This window comes from Leptonychotes weddellii, chromosome 1, assembly GCF_054177405.1.
Source record: "Leptonychotes weddellii isolate Sample4059 chromosome 1, ASM5417740v2, whole genome shotgun sequence".
Lineage (NCBI taxonomy): Eukaryota > Metazoa > Chordata > Mammalia > Carnivora > Phocidae > Leptonychotes > Leptonychotes weddellii.
In genome coordinates, this window is record NC_138369.1 from 190,002,850 (window position 1) to 190,023,527 (window position 20,678).

Below are 20,678 nucleotides of genomic sequence, written 5' to 3' on the forward strand. Positions count from 1 at the left end.
ACACACAAACGGGAAGTGGCAGGCAGAGGGAGAGGGAGAAGCAGGCTCTCTGCTGAGCAGGGAGCCCTATGCGAGACTCGATCCCAGGACCCGAGCCAAAGGCAGACGCTTAACGACTGAGCCACCCAGGCGCCCTAGAATTACTTTTTAAAAATTTCATTACACAGGGGCGCCTGGGTGGCTCAGTCGTTAAGCGTCTGCCTTCGGCTCGGGTCACGATCCCAGGGTCCTGCGATGGAGCCGCGCATCAGGCTCCCTGCTCGGCAGGAAGCCTGCTTCTCCCTCTCCCACTCCCCCTGCTTGTGTTCCTGCTCTCGCTGTGTCTCTCTGTCAAATAAATAAATAAAAATCTTAAAAAAAAAAAAAAAAAGATTTTCATTACGTAAAAACAGATGTTCGTGAAAAAACAAAACACCAAAAAAACCCCAACCCTGGTCAAGTAGGATCTCCTCCCACATATGCCCCGCGTGGTCCAGGGCCAGGGGGTGCCTCCTCCCACGCCAGGCGCAGGGCCGTCCCCGAGAGCCACGCCGCGGTGTGCCAGGCGATGTGGTCTCTGCTGGGGACAAGGCGCCCCCAGCCGGGGCGTGCGCGGGCCTGGAGCAGGCGGGAAGCCGTCAGCGGCACCCCACGGCACACGGGCCGCCGCCCTGCGCCGCAGGGAGTCCGTGTGACGTCCCTGCAGCTGTCCAGGGCCGAGCCAGCGGCAATGACGACACAGAAATGGGAGCAGGGGCTCTCCTGCAGCTCTGGGCACAGCCAGGTTTTGGGCAGCACTCCTGCTTCACGGCGGCTCTGCGAGCAGACAAGGAAGCTCGCGGGTAAGAGGGGTGGGCCGTAGACGGCATCTGACCCAACAGCCCCCCGTGAGTGCCCACGCAGCCCCCCGGCCCCCCGTGCCATGCTCCCTAGGAGCCTCGGAGGGGAAATGCCGGACTGCTAGTTAGCACGTAGGGAACTGGTAATAAGTCTGACCGTCCCCCGGGTGAACTGTCCCTTAGTGGATGGCGGGTGCGGGGGTTGGACCTCACACCCTAAGTTTGAAACCATGGCTTCGTTTACACCCAAGTCACGGATGGATATTAATCCTCGCCTCCGGGATGGATGATGAGCACAGCTGCGAAGGGAGAGAGTGAGGGACTTTCCGTGAGAAGTAAGTTGCACCAAAAGTACTGTATCACTACAAATTTTATTCAGAAACCCATCTTTGTTTTTTTTTGTTGTTTTTTAAAAAAAATTCCCGTTATGAACTGGTTTGGTCAGTCAACTACAACACTGTCTAGCAGACATACGGTAAAAACGGCACGGCTCAGAATCGCCCGGATCTCTCACGGTCCCTCGACCGCCTCCTGTCGCGCTCCCGTCCCCCGCCGCCACCGCCGCCGCCGCCGCCGCCGCCGCGGCCACGGTCTCTAGACCGAGAGCGACGCTCCCGGGACCGGGACCTCGATCTATGCCTGCAACCAAGAAAAAGAAACAAAGCTGTGGCATCCGCAGCAGAGCCCGCCACGAAGCCGCAACGACCCCCGCTTCTGAACACTGCACCCCGACGGGGGGACGGCACGGGATACGGGGAAGCCGCTCCCAGGCGACTGCGCGCCCACACCACAGACGCGCTCCCGTCAGGGAAAGAGGGGCTCGGCAGGATCGCGGGGCAGGTCGCCCCCCAGGCCTGCGCTTCCAGGGCGCCAGCTCCCAGGATCGGGGACTGCGGACCCACCACAGTGCCCCAGACACACCCCCCCACCCCCGCCCTCCCGTGCTTGGTTGACAACGGAACAATCACCAAACAACGTGTGCAGCTCCTGGTCCCCGTCTGAGGGGAGAGGGGTGAGAGCCCCCGGGGTCAGAACGCAAGCCAGGCGGGCAAGGGGCCTCTCCTGACATCCAGGCTCAGCCTCTGTTCCGTGGTCCCACAGACTGCCCCTCGACACCAGGCCCGGACACACCGACTCTGCCCGATGCTGCGCGTGGTCCCTCCCCCCAAAGCAAACCCACACGAAGCAGGAGCCCCCAGAGGAAACCCTCCGCACGCCAAGTCCCGCCGTCTGAGGGAGTACACCCCGCGCGCACGAGCCCACTCTCCCCGCCCCCAGCCCCTCACCCAGGTACCGAGGGCTCGCAGGACGTGTGCGTGGGATAGTCTTTGAAAAGCACGCTTCGTGCCCTAAAATACGCCCTGCATCCCCAACGGTGACTCTCACAGCGAGGCCACGCTCTCCTCGAGCAGGGGCACGGCAGCGAGGCCGCGGGGCGCCCAAGGCCGCGGGAGGACTCACTTCTTGCGCCGACGTCCGTACAGCTCCCGCCGCAGCTCTCTGGAAATGGGCTTCAGGTGCATGAAGTTGCAGAAGCCGCCTCGCGTGCACTCCCTGCGGGGAAGCAGAGCCCACATGTGGCGCGCCGCCCCCCCAGCCCGGCCCCCCGCGCCCCCCCCACCTACCCGTCACCTACCCCATCTCGTACTGGCGGCAGCACGCCTCTCGGAAGTCGGTCACCGGGGAGAGCTCCGCGTGGATGGGCTGCCCGTTAAACCAGCGGTTGTTCAGGTCGATCACGGCCTTTTCCGCGTCTTCCTCACGCCGGAACTGCAAAGGTGAAGCGGAGCTGCCTGCGGCCCGCGCTCTCCCCAGAAGGACCTCCCGTTACCGGTCCAAATACAAGTTACGTATTCACGGGGTAAAATAAAGCCGAGTGATGTTGCACGGCACATTAGAAAATAGACCATCCTTTATTTGCCATCAGGTCACTTCATTTTGTGATGGCCCCAAATCATACCAGATACACATGACCTTGACTTTCAAATTCATACGGTTAAAAGAGCAAATGCGATGATTTGTGTAGGCCACAGAGGTTGAAAAAAATGGGAAGAAACCACACATATAAACCAACTTCTCCTGGGGCGCCTGGGTGGCTCAGCTGGTTAAGCGACTGCCTTCGGCTCAGGCCACGATCCTGGAGTCCCGGGATCGAGTCCCGCATCGGGCTCCCTGCTCGGCGGGGAGCCTGCTTCTCCCTGACCCTCCCCCCTCTCATGTGCTTTCTCTCTCTCATTCTCTCGCTCTCAAATAAACAAATAAAATCTTTAAAAAATAAATAAATAAATAAACCAACTTCTCCTGTGTCTAGACAGCCCATCAGCAACAGCTGCAGAGATCCCGACAGGGAGGAGCAGCCGGTGACCGTGGTGTCCCTCCCTCCTGCACCCCCAGGCCGCTGCCATATCCGGGCTCCAGCCAGCAAACGCCTGAGCACATGAAAATCCACGGCTAGTAGTGAGCGCTCAGAACTTCCAAGTTCACAGCTAAAATCCGGAGGCCCGGGGTCTTCACTCGGCAGCCGCATCAGTCAGGAGACACAACCCCCCACCTGTCACACTCTCCTCACCTTGACGTACACGTTCCCGACTAGGTGGTCTCCAAGGTTATCGCAGACATTCATCTCCTCAACTTCACCGTACTTCTCCTCCATTTCTGTAAAAACCTCCTGCGGGGAGGACAAGGGTTTAAGGCTCACGATACATTAAAGATAAAGGAGTAACCGAATATAACTCCTATTTAAGGGTATCTATTAATGAGGAAAAAAATTTAATGCCTTCCAAACAGAAAAGGCAAAGAGGTCTATCACTTTCCAACAGTATCTCACCTCAAAAAATTCGTCATAGTGTTCCTGCATCTCGACGTCACTCACAGCGCCTGTAAACAACAGAAATCTTGCTGGTTAGAGAGGGAACCTTAACCAAGAGAACTCTGCGTTTAACTCAAACTGCTACAGTAACACACATTAGATTATCTAGAGAGGAAACACAACAGAGCTGCATTCTACTGGAGCACTGAAGATACTGCGGGACAGCCAATTGTTAAAATTTTAAAGTGTGGTGAGGTTTTTAAATGCCCCTTATGACAGTCTCAATTCTGGCTATTAAAATCACAACAAGTTTTAATCAGCATCAAAGGGCCATGTTTTCAGAAAGTGTAAGGAAAAAAATTACCCTCAAGAAATTTTTTAAATGAAAATTTTCTTCCTTTCACGATTTAAAATAGAGGCCAAAGAATCACACTGATTTTTTCCTCTTTATTAGGCTAAAATAAAAGAAGTTGAAATCAGGGTAAGTGATTAAGAGCTAATGTTCCTGACTAGTTTCTTTTACAGATTAGCAGCCACACAATGCTATTATAAAATTCTTTCTGATGTGATTAAAACCCAAATGACCATAAATGAAGACTCAGTACGATAATTACCAAGTTCAATTACAGTACTTCGAATGCCCCTGAATAAAGGGAAAGTTACAATGCTTTGCTGAAGAAAGCATTCTTATCTTATATTCCGGAACTATTTCCATCAAGTTTATTCTTCATAATTCACATGCACTAAGTGAAATCACATCCACTGTGTGGATAGACTTTTTCAAGTTTACATTCTATCCTCATTATCATTCTCTCTACTAAATGTTACCTTTCAAATTTTAGAATTCTCTTAACCTACAACTGAGAAATCACAAAGCTGGCAAGTCAATAAACCAGTGTTCCACACAGCTAGATCAAGGAGCCTACAAAGGCTGAGTGGCTTCAAGGCTGGGCCAGCTTAATGTTCAATTGCCCCCTCCCATGACCACACTCCTGGCCTCACCGGGCGCACCCCACCGAGGGTGCTGGAGCCAAGGCACTGGGATCTACCCACTGGGCAGCCCCGGAGCAGTTTCCTAGCTCTCTGGAAAACCTTCTCTTTATGGACAGGAACTGTAATCTTTGGATTCTGAGAATGGTTTAAATTTACTTTCTAATGCATGGGAGGGGGAAGGGGGGAATTCCTGCATTTTATCTTAATTTTTTTTAAGATTTTATTTATTTCAGAGAGAGAGACACAGTGAGAGAGGGAACACAAGCAGGGGGAGTGGGAGAGGGAGAAGCAGGCTTCCTACTGAGCAGGGAGCCCTATGTGGGGCTCGATCCCAGGTCCTGAGCCGAAGGCAGACGCCGAACGACTGAGCCACCCAGGCGCCCCGATTCCTGCATTTTAGTTGTTTTTGAATTTCCAGGAATCCAGCTTGCTTTAGAACCCGAAACCTCTTGAATGCATTAGGCAACAACTACTCCTGACGGCCCAGTCCAATTTAAAAGCTATCGTGAACAAAACCTCCTTCCCTGCGTAGAAATCAGGCTCTGAACAACAGAACAGCTAGTCGGGAGAAGAGAAGCCTATTCCAAAAGGCAGATTTTAATGTTTACATTCCCTTCTCACATCAGAAAAAAATGAAGACAAAAGATATTTGCACGCTCAAAGTGCTAGTAGTGTTGAGAATCAGGCTCTGGTGGTGGTTCAAATACTGTTGCACTCATGATAATTCTATTCTCTCACTGGAGAACAGTATGGTATCTTAGTAAACTTCTGTAAAGTGAGATATGAAAATGCTCCATAGTGGGCCTATTTTACCTTCTATACTCCGCTTAAAAATTTTCAGTCAACCAAATGACTCGGGCAGAACAGAGATGAGTGATTAAGAAACCGGTAACTGCAAAGTCATCTACATGACTCAATAGATTTTACAGACCACCACCTGAAAATACCCAGTTTTCTCACAGAAACATTCTTAAACTGGGATTCATAATTCTATAGATGAAAGGGTATGTTAAAAAGTTGTAAATTTAGGGGAACTGATGAACCTGACTGGTTGAAATTTACTCGAAGCGTCTGTTGCAGGTTCATCAGCTTAAATGGGTTTCTTCCTAAATTGAAAAATCGGAATTTCATTTAATTTGTCGAATCTGGACCCCATAATCAGAATATTTGGTACAGCTAAACTTTTATTCTGTAGCATACGCACAACAAGAGCACTGTGAATCGCAGGTAAAGACACGAAGAAAACTAATCCAACATTGTTTTGTCAACGAAGCATCCGCAGTCCCCAGGTAAACGATCAGGGCAAAGAATGATTAATTGTTGTTACTCAATCATCAACCTCTCATTCGTTTTACCCCAGGGCAGGGTTGTTACAAAAATTATTTAATAAGTCCATATATAAGCATTTCCCTCCACCTATTGATCTTGTTTCTTTAAGAAAACAAAGCAAAACCAAGTATTTTAAAACAAGGGCTACCAAGTAAATCCTGTTACCATCAGACTCAGGGACACAAATGATCCGCTACCCGGTCAGGATCAGCGTGGAGAAACAGTGTCTCGGCAGGAAAACCTTACAAGCCCCTCCCCCACAGACCGGTGCACTCACACATGCACAACTGGGAGGCACCCTCTGTCTGGGGCCAGCCCAAGTGGGCAAGTGGAATGCTGGGACCATTCCACTCAGTGTAGATCGCCCTATAAGCTGAGGGGCTGTGGGCCAAGGGTGTGTTGGACTTAGATCTGTGGCTATCCAGGGGCATCTGTGGACAGCACCTTCTATGAATTTTTGCAGCTTCAAAACAAACTGGTGAATGAAGCTGTTTGGTTTGGACCCCTTGATTTTAACAGGAGTCCAGGATGTTCGCTTCAATTTATCCAGATGAAGAAATTGATTCCATGGCTCAAGAGCCATAAAATTTAAATTTTAGCTTTCTGAAATTTCCAGTGACACTAACATGGATCCTGTTCTCGAAAAACTACCCCTCAGGAAACACAACATTTGTAACTTAAATTACTTCCCAAAACAGGAAGAAATGGGCCATATCTACTAAATGCCCATTTTAGCCCCGTTTCCCTGCCAAACACACCTTCTCTTCCCCACACGTAGTAAGCTAGCTCCTGCAGCTGCAGACAGCTACACAAAGGACTCTGATTAAGGACTGAGTCGGCACAGGGCTGGCGTTGAGGAAAACTCTGGGGAGTCCATGCAACTCGGAGGACCCTCATTTGGGAAACGCCCTCGGAACAATGCTCTCACAATTAAAGCATGAGCTCCAGAATGGAGCTTAAGAAAAAGTCTAATAAAAAAATAAAATCTCAAAAATAACTTCAGAACAATTAGTTTCTTAACGTGAGAGAAACTTTCAAATACTGTTGCTCTTAAGAGGGGAAGGATGTAACTGCACATTTAATTCCAAGTATACTCTCCCCTAGGATGACGGTCAAGGTAAAGGAAGAGCAGCAGCTCCAAACTACGGTACAGGGAGGGTATCCTTTCCGGTCATTTTTCACTTCTTAAGTGGGCAGGAGTTCCAATCTCAGAGGCTTCCATGGGGTCAGTGGGACAAAAGCTCTGGGCACGTCTAGTGAAAGGCCGTCCTTGACCCTACAGCGGCAGACCAGGTGGAGCGGACACTGAGCTCTGACACGCAAGCCCAGGGAACCAGGGAAGGAACTTGTATGAACTTACAGCGCAAACCGTCAGCAGACTGGGAAGAGTTTTGAGGGTTACGGTAAATGTTCAAGAGGGCAATGGTCTGAAATACAAAACGCAACAACTTTATATTATGGAAAATTAAATTTAAACACTTAACCGGTTTCCTGTGGCGATCACGTCAGTCAAGACTCAGTGCTGAAAAAAGAGCAAGTTATTTTCTTTCGAAGCAGAGATGTTTTCTCTTAGCTGGTGGCTGTCTTGGAGCGCCCTAACACTGCAACGTCACAGAGATCCCATGATATGCTGATATTGTATTTCTGTTCACGGGACGCAAAGATTTCCCACTGCCAAGTTCCAATCCAGGTCAGAATGCAAGCAACTTGGCAGGTTACTACCAAAATGGTCTTCCATATTACAGAACACGTCATGAGCTGAGAAAGTGCCTGCATCAACTGATGACAAAAACCACAGGAGCAGAGAAATACAATAATTACATATCATGAAATCTCCACTTCCTAGAGGAAAAACTGTAATGGTGAAATAAAACCCACACTTATTGGGCAACTTACCTTATTGATTCCTAAATATTCCTAAGAGTTGTAACTTTACAGAAAGAACTTAATAAAGGCCAGGGGTTCAGGCACTGGAAAGACCAGTGATTGGCTGGTAGCTGTCAGGTGTCACCTGGACAGACCCCCTCCCTCTCGTTAACAAACGTCAATCCAGGGAAGAGGCCTCCCCAGCGCCCTTGCCGACGACAGCCTCCTGAACGTGGCCAAGTACCAGGTTCTTGCTGTAGGTACCAAGGCTTCCCAGCACCTTGTCCTGTTTGCAACAGCTCTATGTCAGCAGCTCAGAAGCCAACATTATTTGTCTCAATTAAGAGTGGGCTCTTTAACACCATTGTTTTAAAAAAATTTCTCCAACTGTGGGACTTACAGTGTGAGCCGTCAGCCGTCTGTGCACTGTTTTGGGGATTACGATAGATGTTTTGAATCAAGATGGTCTGCGGGGAAAAAAAAATAAAAAGGGGAATTCTACTGGCTGCTGTGCATGTATTAGACAATTGCAAAGAGACAACTTGTTTGCAAATGGCTCAACGCTTGCTTGTTTGTTTCCCACAAGTCAGACACTTGTCCTCTGAAGAGCACACCCAAACCATCATATTATGAAAACAGAGTGTGAGCAGTGACTTCGGTCAAGTCAGCCAGCAACCAAGAAGAAACTGTAGCCGTTATTCTCAGTGGTCCCACGTCATTCAAGTGTTTTAGTGAAAAATAAATCACACTAACGTTTTCTTATACTTCAAGCTAGCAGATGCTAAGATGTCGAAAAATTCACATGATAATCATATTCCCCACACAAAATTATATTTTTTAAAACCAAATGTGTCAGTCAACTGTATGCAGTCCATCAAGCTGTCTGGTCTCACAGGAAACAGGCGCACCAAATGGGTGTCCTGACTGTCACGGACACGTATCTATACACATTCCTGTTTGCTTGGGGGGACCTCTGTTTACATAATACAATAGCTTAAACATCTGTTCTTTTCCGATCCTTCTTTTAAGGGAAAAAAATCCTTTTAGCCCTTGTGCTTTAAACTGGATCAGGCAGACTTGAAACCTTACATTGTACCGTTCTTCTTAAAATCAAGTTGTCTGAAAAAACAAACCATGTTTAAGTTAGTAGGCTAATATATTACATGAATCTTAATGTCCACATCACTGCAAGAAGCTTAAAAAGAAACCCACACTGAACTTTACAAGCTGAATGAATAAACTGCATGATTTAGAAAAATAAATGTTCAGTCTCAACCAACATAGGTCCAAAGCAGTTTGGTGAGTGGTTTTACAAAAGCAGTCATTCTATTTCTAGCTACACTTCCAGAAAGAAGTTGTGTGGGTACTCCCCAAAGGTCTGCTGTGGGGAAACCCCAAGGGAGGAACATCCAACAGCCAGACCACGCACACACACACGCACATGCACACACGCAGACCCTTCTTGCAGGGCGTGGCATCTTCCCCGGGCCATCAAGTACTGTCCCGGGTCACCTTATCTAAGCCTCGGCTATTTCCCAAAGTTGACTTGACTCTGTTTTCAACTGGAATCACCAGCATGTGTAACAACTCTGATATAGAGCTATACTGAGCCTAATTATTCAACAAGAAATTCATTTTAGGTCTCACTCAGGTCATCTGGCAGTGGCTGTTTAGTGAAGGAAACTTCACTCAAATGGGGCAATGCAGTTCTATTACAATCGGGGGAGGTCAGGATTGCCTGAAACCAACCAACCAACCAAGCCAATCAGAACGAGATGCTCAGGTAAACACATACAATGGACCCCACCAAACATTAATGGAATCACTATCTCTTTTTGACCCACAGTACTCAAATTAACTTCACATTAACATTCTGAGGCAATTAGTGATTCATATAGAAAATAAACCAAGTGTCTCTGGATAACTTAAAGAAAACTTTCCTGACAGGATCATTTCCCTCTCAGCCCAACACTTGGCACATCTCTAAGTAACTCCCCCAAATAAAAAAACTCAGTGGACACTTATGACATTTGGTTACTGCCCAATCTCTGACCACCGGCTTAGTTGGGGAGATTTAGTTCATAAATCAAAGCACTTAAAAAAAGTTGCAATAAACAAAGTTTAAAGCAAGATCTCCGATATTCTGAAATTCAGAGAGACATATTCGTAAGTTTAGATTCTTGTTATACCAACCACGCCGTTATCAGTAGAATAATGGGGGAAAGGAAGCCATCACCCTCCTTCTAAAAACACATTACACTGAGGGTTTTCTATGGGCTTAAATTAGAAAATACAAATGTCTCTCTCTTATAGCAATTGGCTCATTTTCCTAAATACTCACAGGAAAACGTAAATATCTGTTCTGTCAGAAGTTTAAAAGATGTGAACAGAACAATGTGAGCTCAAAGGCAGAGTCCGGCAGCTTCCAGGGGCTACACACCATAGTTACCCAATGGTTCGGGGGATGCTCACTCAGACTTCGCCGTAAGTTGAAAGGAGCTCAAAAGTCCTCAGTCTGGAAAGACTATAGTTTTTCAAATTCCAAACATTCAGATAAACATGGGCGGAAGTTTTCTGTCCCTATTACAGGTGCTTTCTCCCTTTAACTCATCAGTGATCACTTGCAGGGTGCAAACCCTTGCCTGTTCTTCGATTAACGAACAAAACCTACCAAAAATCAGTTTCTGATTGATCTGAACTCACAGCAGACCTAAACTCAAGCTAACAGGCAGCATCTCTCAACTGACCAAATAGACCGGCTACAAATAACTGAAGGTAAATGCCCATCTTCTAAAGTTAAGTGACATTTTTCATGTTTCTATGACATGATGTCATTGCTCTCCCCTCGCGTGGGGTTCTGAAAGAGGGGGCGCACCCAGGACTGCTGGAGAAGCCCTGAGCGTGTGGCAAGCTAGCCCTGCTGAGAATGGCAAGAGCATTCTCCTGTGGGCGGCTCGGTCGGTCTCGGCTGCCTGGAGGGCAAAGAGCACAAAGCCCGCCGGCCTCGGCTTCTACTGGTGCCTGCAAAAGCAGCTAAGTTCGTGCCGAAGCAGCCGCCCCCGCTGGACCCGTCTACGGAGGGGCACAAGGGGTGGCAAGGCGGCAGAGACCAGGCACAGCCAACACGCAAACACTGAGCACGTCTTTGTAAAAAGCTTCCCAAATGGTGAGAGGAGGGACCTGTCTCAGAGACCGCCCCTTGGAGTGGCTCACCTGCCTCATTCTCATTTAAACAGAAGAACAAACTCACGAACACAAATGGAGAATAGAACCACTAGAGAAAAAAATGTCCTACGTAATACATGGAAATTATTAACTGCCTCTGTAAAGTACATGAAGTTTTGATAATTTACATGAAAACAGAAAAAAGAAAGGAAAAACAAACAAACCTGGCTAAAGGTCGGTTTATTGTGCAACCGAGAGCATCTGTCTCCATGACGACATGCTCCAATTTTGAAATAAAATGAACAGTTGACTCTGTAAGGGAAAATAAGAGTGGATTACTTTGCTGGGAAGACGGACACATGCACATACGTCAACACCACGATACATGCTACCGAACTGCTTTTCCTTTGCTTCAGGCAAACACAGGCATACGGGTTTCTGGGGTAGCAGGTACCTTTCCCTTTCCCGGCAGCATTTCAGGAAGACTTCGCTTTAATTTGCCTCCTGACGAACACGCTACTCTTTCAATGACAGGTGCTCGAACCCCATGGGACCCCTCATCCGTATCCACTCCACTCTCAGCTACTTGCTCTGCTCTATTGTTTTCTCTTAAATTGAATATTTAGTTTAAAACTAAATTTAATTTAAAAACGTATCAGTTCTCTAGTGTTCTATGATGAAATTCTCTCTTGAGGACACCAATACAGCACGGTGAGGGTTAAGATCCTGACTCTGCCACTAGCCACCTGGGCTTGGGCAAGTCACCCCACCTCTCCTGGTCCCAGGAACCATCTGTAAAATGAGGAAAATGCCAAGGTGGCTTTGTTCCAAGAATCAGAGACAGCGTGTGCGCTTCATACATAGCGCTCGTTAAATGCAATCATTATCTAACGAAGTCCATATTCTCTCATTCATGATGCCAGACCAACCGGAAATTTCCAAACACAGGTCTGAAGTAACAGTCTCCTGGTTTCAATACACCAAAGACAAGCTATTGGGGAATTCATCCGCCTGTTCCTACATAAGGCCTCCTCCCTTACTAGTGTTCAAATACTGGGATGATCCAGATGATATCAAAACTAGCAATCCAGCCATCGTGACAGCAACGTCAGGTGGCTCAGACCTGTGATGAATTATGAAATCTTACTGGATGGGCCCCATTCAAAGTTAGACTTGCAGAGGTGGGAGGGTTACCCTGTAGATTCAATTTTTTAGCAAGTGCCCCATGTTCAGACAGCTGATCCAGTTAGCCTCAACAAAATCTGATGGTTCACAAATATCAATTAGCCACTGATTTATTATTAGGTAGCAATAAACACAGGGAAGTCTGAATTTATCAGGGGAGGAAAATGATTACTATATATATTTGCAAACTCATCGTATTAAGTTTTACTTTACGTAATTTAAGTTGAATATATAACTTACATCTTCAGAAAGTCACCTGAAAACGAAGAGCTTATTTTAAGAATACCTCAGAATGGGCAACACCCCCACCTGAACAATACCCAGCTATTCTCTATAATTAAAACAATCTTTGTTCCTGTACTTCCAGAGATGGCTTTCATTTCATAATGCTCAATTAGAGATTAGTATATCAGTCAAACTTTCCTAGTAATAAACTTTTAGTGATCCACTTATTAAACTACTGAAATAAAAGATAAAAAATAAAAAAGTGTGACCCAATATCACAGAGAAGAAATTAGAGAACTAACCTTTGCTTGGATTTAGAAAACGTCCATAACTTCAAATGTAGGACTATCTAAATCTTTTTAATTGGTACACACCTACGTTTTACTTCTAGCTTGAAAAAAAAAGTTAGCAGGAATCATCACCTTTGTTTTTTAGGAGTTGATACTGTCTCCTGGAACTTAAAACCCCACAAGTCCCCCTAAAATGAGACTATGAGTAATCTCGTTTCCCAAATTAAAGCCATGCCTTTTACTATAGGACAGCTCTAACAGGCTGAGATGTGGTTACTTACATCAGGAATATAAAAAAGGTTACTGGAATAAACTTCTAAACTAAAAGTGTTGCTGAGTACAGCAAAAGCACCACCCAAAGGAGCTTTTTACAAGAACAGGGAAGAAAAATCCACGGACTAGAAGTCACCGCACTATTACAAGCTCAAGAATGAAATTAATGATGCATCTTCTTAAGTCCACGCTCAGAGAAGGCTCTTTTCCCAGCAGAGCTGGCCATTCATTTAGGATGGTATTTACAGGTAAGTTCCCCGGGGGGCCTCCTGCGAGCCTCTTCCACAGCACTTAACAAGCTTTGGTGCGTTTTACTTTAATTATGCTTTCCGGGACAAGCACCTCCTCCCCTCCAGTTCCTTGAGATCACAATCCAAATTTTGTTCATCTTTAAGTCAGCAGAGACTGACTTAGGGTTGACAACAATGTTTCTGGAGTGACTGTGACTGATGATTGCGTCTTGTGGTTTTGCTACTAAAAAACACAACCCCCTCTTCCAAACAACAGGAGAGGTTTTACAAGACAGACTGCATCCTGGAAAACAGAAACAATGTAAAGGGTGGGGGCGCCTTGCTGGCTCAGTCCACAGAGCAGTGCCCTTGATCTCAGGGTTCTGAGTTCCAGCCCCACGCTGGGTGTAGAGATTACTTAAAAATAAAATCTTTAAGAAATAATAATAAAAAAAAAAACCCATAGTGTTTGAAAAAGTGGTATTAAAACATTATCTGTGACAAACCCAGGGCCTTATCATTAAGAACATATTAACGTAAGCCTTGTATAGCCCAGAAGAACCCCAACATGGTAACTATCCAAAAAGTAGATTAACCCAGAGCTTAGCCTTTAAGTTTTCAAAGTAAGAATTATGTTCCTAAATGAGGACATTCCTTTTAAACTTCCGTCAACGCACTGGGAATTAAAATGTCCTAAGGTGGCAATCAAAATCAGAATTAAATTTTTTGCTTTTAATCTAACAACTAGGTAGGGAAGGCAGGCAACCTTGAAGGGGGGGGGGACCACGCTTTTCTCTATATTGGAATTACATCTCCGAGTACGTTAAAATCAGGTTACGTCTTTTACGTGAACCAAGTTCATCACACTTTCTTCACATCCAATGTTCTCACGACCCGCCCGATGGTCGCCTCAACCGCCGAGAGGCTCGTGGAGCGTATACAACCCCAACCATCGGCGCCCCGAGTTATCGAACGATTTAACACGGGCGAGCTTTAGACCACTTGTCCGACACGACATTTAAGGCTGGAGCAGGGGGAAGGGGTTAACGTTGACAACTTCGGCACAACTCGAGACGGCTCGGAGCCGGAGACGCGGGGCTCGGGTCGCCAATAGACGGGACGGCCCTCCGGTGAGAGAGGCTGCGCCGCCCGAGCGGAAGCCCGCCGCCCGCCGAGGCGCCCGCCTGCCCGCCCGAGCGCCCACGAGGCGGCGGCGCGCGGCTCCCGAGGCCGGAAGGGCCGCCGCGCCCCTCCCCCCGCCCGCCCGGGCCTCCCGCCGCCGCCTGCGCGCCGCCGCCGCGCCCACGCGCGCCCCGCCCGCCTCCCCGGCCCGGAGCCCCGGCGGGCGGCTCTCACTCACTTGTCTTTCTCGGTGCCGAAAATGGAGGCCAAATACTCCGCCATTTCCCACCGCCGCCGCCGCCACTGCTGCCGACGCCGCCGACCCTGCCCGACGCCCGCGGGAGACGTCACCCGGACGCGACGACGCTCGCCCCGCCCCGACGGCGTGGAGGCGCTGCCCAATCGGACGAGGCGTTGCCTGCGCGCGGGCGGGGCTTGCCGCGCGCGGGAGGCACCGCCCCCTCGGCCTGGGAGCCCGCGCGCCGCCCGCCGGCGCCCCCTGCTGGCACCCGCGCTCTCCGCGCAGCCAGCCCCGCGCCCCCTGGGGCCGGAAGCCCGCGCTCTCCGCTGCGGGTGTTACCAGCCGGGCGGAGGCCCGCGGCCCGGACCTCACGCTCCTCCCGCCTCCCGGGCCCCGGGAAGCCGAGCGTGCAGGCGGCGGTCAGGGAGAAGAAGGCCGCGGGCAGGGTCCCGGGCGGGCCTGTCGCCTGGGCGGGTTCCGCGGAGCCAGGAAGTGCAGGCACCCTCCCTGGCCGCACCTTCTCCTCGGAGGAGACCCCTCCTCTCTCGCCCCCTTGGCGGGGATGGAGCCGGCCGCTCCGGGCCGCCCCAGGCCCGCCCCAGGCCGGGAGGAGCGCCGGGCTGGGCTCGGCCCCGGGAAAGCCGTGCTGGTGCGCAGGGGCCCCGCGCCCAGGAGGCCCCAGCACCGGGCTGCGCAGGGCCCCGGGCGGCGGGCGGTGGGAGTGCGGTCGGGTGGGGGGCGAGAGCTCACAGAAGTCCTGGAGACCGCGGAAGGATGCAGCGCCCCGGAACTCGAGGAGAGGGGCCCATCCTCACTGCCCGCGAGCACCAGGCCTCAGACCTAAGGGGACGCTGGGTCCTTTCCCCGGAGCCAGACATTTCCAGTGTTTTTAGTTTATTCTTTTGTATTGTAAGAAGATACATGTATACATTTGCGCTTCCTCCTTCCTTATCCACCCTTTTCTCCACCTTGCCTTTTTTCTCATAATCATCCATCCTGGAGATCGCTCACGTAGGAATACGTGGGGATCGGCCTCACTGCTTTTGCAGCTGCTGGGAGCTCCACTGTGTGGGCGGTGAATCCCTTAATCAACCTGTTGACGGACTTGTGCGTTGTTCAGTCTCCGTCTTGCTAGCGCAGTCCTGCAACAAATAGCCTCCTGCGTGCATCTTTTTGTATTTGGGGCAAATGCACTGCACCCCTGCTTTGCAATCTCAGGGCCTTCATAATTAAATAGGTGAAGTAATACCAGTTTTATCTCGATGAGGGCTGCACAAAAATGAGTTATCCTGGCAGAAATGTTTAATGTTCTGGGGGTTTCCAGTATGTTAATATTTGGTATAGAACACATTTGAGAACGGGTTGCCTCTGAGGAAATGATCATCAGATGCTTTAGCCCCAAACGCAGTTGCAAGGAGCCCTGGGTTTCCTTTGCAGACAATTTGAGAACCACTGTTTAGGTGGGCTGTTGAGGATTTTACACAGGAGGGTTATGAGCGTACTTTAGAAAGGTCACTGCTATATAGATGATGGTGTATTAGTTTCCCCTTGTTGCTCTATTACAAACTCAGTGGCTTAAAACATGCTTACTGGGGCGCCTGGGTGGCTTAGTTGGTTAAGCGACTGCCTTCGGCTCAGGTCATGATCCCGGAGTCCTGGGATCGAGTCCCACATCCGGCTCCCGGCTCAGCGGGGAGCCTGCTTCTCCCTCTGACCCTCTCCCCTCTCACGCTGTTTCTCTCTCGCTCGCTCTCTAATAAATAAATAAATAAAATCTTTAAAAAAAAACATGCTTATTATCTCACATTGTGTAGTTGCAAAGTCTGCTGGCCTGGGCAAGGCTGGAATCAAGGGGTCAGTCAGGTGGGCTTTATGGGGACTCCAGGGAATAGTGGTTTTCAGGCTCATTCAGGGTGTTGGTAGAATTCAGGTCCATGCGGTCTTAGGGTGAATTTCCTGTTCCTGGCTGGCTGGCTGTCAGATTCTAGACACCACCTGCATTCCCTGCCTCACGGTGCCCTTCAGGGACATGGGTTGAGTCTCACGCTTTGGTCTCTTTGCCTCTGCCTCTAGCCAGAGACATCTCTGCATTTAAGGGCTCCGGTTACTGGGCTGGACCCAGCTGGATGATCCAGGATACTCTCCCCATTTTAAGGTCTGCAACCTTGATGACACTGGCAGAGTCTCTTCACAGCAGTGCTTAGCTTAGTCCTTAGGGGATGAGACTCTCGGGATGACATTAGAATCCTGCCTGGATTTGAGGGTACTAAGACCAGAGATGACAAGTGGCTAGAGGGCCAGTTAGGTTGGTGAGAAATGAGGAGCCTGAATTGGGGCTGGGGTGGCAGGTGCAGTGGTCAGTGTCCTGGGCTGCAAGCCACAGCCACTGAATACGGCAGCTGTGATGGGCTGAACCGTGTCCCTCTGAAACTCGTATGTTGAAGCCTTGACATATGAATTTCCCTCAAAATGTGACTGTGTTTGGTGATGGGGCCTTTACAGAGGTGATTAAGGTAAAATGAGGCCATCAGGGTGGGGCCCTGATCCAGTCTGACTGGGGTCCTTATAAGAAGTTGGGACACAGAGGCACACAGAGGGGTGACCATGTGAGGACACGGGAGAAGACAGTGTCTACAATCCCAGGAGAGAGGCCTCAGGAGGAACCAGTCCTGTCCCCACCTTGACCTTGGACTTCCAGCCTCCAGCATTGTGATAAAATAAATGTCTGTTGTTTAAGCCATATATTCCTGTTGTTTAGACTAAAAGGGATTTTAAAAGGAAATTGGATAATTCATCACATTACTGGGAGATATATTCCTGTTGTTTAGACTAAAAGGGATTTTAAAAGGAAATTGGATAATTCATCACATTACTGGGAGATCTGGGGAGTCACGCTCTGAGATCTCACCACTGCGCTGGTCTGGGGAGGAGCCCACCACCCTGCTCGGGCTGTGCTATGATTCCCCCCTTCTCTCCCCCCGCCCCAGCCCCCCTTGACACCATGACACCAGGAGCTCCATGTTGCTGCACATGTCTGCTGCCCAAGCAGGGGCTCGACATCTGTGCCTCTGTGTGTTCCTGGCCAGGTGGTTTGTGGATCAGCAAGCTCGTGGCTGGCTCCTCGAGTGGCCAAAGGGAGAGTCGGCGCCTACTGAGGCACAGAATGGATCTGGGGGTAGTTCTGGCCTCTGGGAGGTTGGGTTATTAGTTTGCAGCTTTTCGTTCCTTTCCTGCCCACCCGTGGTGCCCCACGGGCAATCCACACCATGACTCATCCCCTGCTGTGGGGCCTGGCCCCGAACTTCGATTTGGCCCGTAGAATGTGAGCAAATATAAGGAAGTGACATCCGGAAGAGCAAGTCCCTGTGTCTGCTCCCCTGCAGTCTGGGGCCTACATCAAAACACAGAGAGCAGGGCTGATGAGACCTGCAGGCGAATCAGCTGCCCCAGCGGCCCTGCAGGCAAGGGAGTTGGGACGACGCTTGTTTCTGTAAGCCACTGAGATTTTAGGGTGGTGACATGGTATCATGGTTACACGTGGTACTGCCGACTAATCCAACAGGAGGGGGATGGCCTAGCGGACATTCAAATAGAAATGATCAGCAACCACTCCTATACATCAATAGACTGTTCTGTTAGATAGAACATTCTCTAATGAAGGAAACGCTCGACATCGGTGCTGTCCCGTGATGGGACTGCCACTGGCCACACGTGGCTATGAGCACATGACACGTAGCTGGCAGGATTAAGGTGCTGAATTTTAATTTTAATTTAATTTTAATTAATTTAAATTTAAACTTAAGTAGCCACGTACGGCTGTTGGCTGCTATGTTGGACAGAGCAGGTATATCTACATCTGAAGTTCAGGAGAGAGGGGCGCCTGGGTGGCTCAGTCGGTAAAGCATTTGACCCTTGATTGCAGCTCAGTTCTTGATCCCAGGGTCATGAGTTCAAGCCCTGCATCAGGCTCCACACTCGGTGTGGAAACCACTTAAAAAAATAAAGTTCTGGAGAGAGGCCCAGGTGGAGTAGCATATTTGGGATTTATTCATATGTATAGAATTAACATATGTGAATATATATGGAACCCTGGAACATATATACAGAATTCCAGTATATGTGTGTGTTCCGGGGGGCAAATAGTCCATAATTTTGTCAGATTCCTGAAGGGTCTTTAGCCTCCAAAATTAAGAGAAACTCTAGGCCCTGGGGGATGTTTCCTGGTGGTCAAGAACCCCAAGTATTGAGAGTAGATCAAGGGCCAGAGCCCCAAGGGACAGCAGTGCCTGAGTGGGGGTAGCAGGACCCTTCAGAGGAGCCTGGGCAGTGACATTTGGAGGAAGGGAGCTAGATTTGGGAAGCCAGGAGACCAGATAGTCTCAGAAGCAGCTGTCACAGCAGAGGGCAACCAGATGTGGTCAAGAAGTGGGCTATGCAGCAGGACCATGGGTGGTCTTGGCTGGAAGGGGGCTGCATGCTAACCACCAGTGTTTGGATGAATTCACCTGTTCACTTGGCAACAGAACAAACATTCCATACCTGGGGAAGAGCTGGATCAGCAAACCAGAAACCTCTCTTAGGGAAAATAGGGACTCAGAGGTAAGGCCAGATAAGTGACAAGACAGATGCCAGTTCAGCAGGTGGTTCTGATCCAGAGGGTACAGCTGCAGGGCATGGTCCAGGGAGGATAACTCTTGAAGAGTTGGAAGCTGGAAATAGGGTGTCAGATGTAGAGCCCCTGGGAGAAATGTTGGAAGGCAGGATAAAGCTTATGGGAACTTGGGGCGCCTGGGTGGCTCAGTCGTTGAGCATCTGGCTTTGGCTCAGGTCATGATCTGGGAGTCCTGGGATCGAGCCTTGCGTCGGGCTCCCTGCTCGGCGGGAAGCCTGCTTCTCCCTCTCCCACTCCCCCTGCTTGTGTTCCCTCTCTCGCTGTGTCTCTCTCTGTCAAATGAATAAAAAATCTTAAATAAATAAATAAATAAATAAAATGAAAAATTCTTTAAAAAAAAAAAGCTTATGGGAACTGAACTGAAATACAAGGCTCCATCACAAGGAATTAATATGGTTACTGGAACCAGGGCCACCAAATCATTCCTCCATCCATTCCTCCCCCTATCCATCCAACCATCCATCCATCCAACCATCCATCACTCATCCATCTATCCAACCATCCACCCATCCATCCATCCATCCATCCATCCAACCATCCATCCATCCATCCATCCATCCATCCATCCATCCATCCAACCATCCATCCATCCATCCATCCATCCAACCATCCATCCATCCAACCATCCATCACTCATCCATCTATCCAACCATCCACCCATCCATCCATCCATCCAATCATCATCCATCCATCCATCCATCCATCCAAACATCCATCACTCATCCATCTATCCAACCATCCACCCATCTATCCAACCATCCATCCATCCATCCAATCATTCAACCATGCATCCATTCACATCTCTCCGTCCATTATCTGATATTTGGGGGGCATAGCTGATACACTAGTTACTGAGGCAGGTCCACAAACACAGTTGAGAAGACAGATCCCCACTCAGGAATCTGCCAAACACATTGAGCTCAACATGTTTCCAGCTGATCCCATTTTCTCCTCCTCCCAACTCCAGACCTTCACCTGCCCCAGCTTTTAGTGACTGTTAGTCATCCCTACCCTAAGTCCGCATGGGTGGTCCTTGGTTTTCTGTCTTCCTTACCCTCCCATCCATTCTAATTCCTTGGCTTCTCTCAACCATCTCTGCTCTTCTTGGCCAGGCCTCAGTGCCCCTGGGTCACTGCAGTATTACCTATGCTAGAGTTTTTGTCTGCTCAGGCTGCCGTAGCCAAAGAACAAAGACGGGGTGGCTAATGAATGACAGACAGGTATGTCTTACACTTCTGGAAGCTGGAAGTCCAAGATCAAGGCACCAGCAGATTTCACATGTGGTTGTCAGGAGCATGCTATGAAGGCGCACACGTGAGGAGTGTCTTTCCCAGCGCCGGCTTTATTCAGTCCTCAAGGTTAACATGCCGATGAGGCAGGTTCAGGATTCCAAACTCAGTGACATCTCACCACGTGTTGACCTTGGCTTCTTGCAGGTCACCCAAAGCAAAGCAGGAGAC

The 20,678-nt window shown here is 49.3% G+C and overlaps 1 protein-coding gene across 3 annotated transcripts; it reads right to left on the reverse strand.

The window, feature by feature from the left end:
• Nucleotides 1-1,170: 1,170 nt before the first annotated feature.
• On the reverse strand, nt 1,171-14,699 carry U2AF1 (U2 small nuclear RNA auxiliary factor 1). 3 transcript variants are annotated; one of them, XM_081800477.1, is made up of 8 exons: nt 14,544-14,699; nt 11,205-11,292; nt 7,310-7,376; nt 3,646-3,695; nt 3,388-3,486; nt 2,455-2,588; nt 2,280-2,372; nt 1,171-1,457 (listed from the first exon to the last, which is right to left on the reverse strand). In XM_081800477.1, the coding sequence occupies exons 1-8, from the start codon at nt 14,585-14,587 to the stop codon at nt 1,310-1,312; spliced, it is 723 nt and encodes a 240-aa protein (XP_081656603.1). In that variant the 5' UTR covers nt 14,588-14,699; the 3' UTR covers nt 1,171-1,309. The 3 variants fall into 3 exon arrangements, with proteins under 3 accessions (XP_081656603.1, XP_081656608.1, XP_006749148.1); XM_081800482.1 differs by lacking the exon at nt 7,310-7,376 and adding an exon at nt 8,216-8,282; XM_006749085.3 differs by lacking the exons at nt 11,205-11,292; nt 14,544-14,699 and adding an exon at nt 8,216-8,239.
• Between the last annotated feature and the right edge of the window lie 5,979 nt (nt 14,700-20,678).

What these genes read in the sequence shown, in the direction of transcription:
- U2AF1 (XM_081800477.1), bottom strand. Translation starts at nt 14,587, where the DNA reads ATGGCGGAGTATTTGGCCTCCATTTTCGGCACCGAGAAAGACAA. An exon ending in GTCTGCTGACGGTTTGCGCT is followed by an intron (nt 3,696 to 7,309) that starts GTAAGTTCATAC and finishes TGTTGTTTACAG; the next exon opens with GCGCTGTGAGTGACGTCGAG. An exon ending in TACGGACGTCGGCGCAAGAA is followed by an intron (nt 1,458 to 2,279) that starts GTGAGTCCTCCC and finishes TCTTGGTTGCAG; the next exon opens with GCATAGATCGAGGTCCCGGT.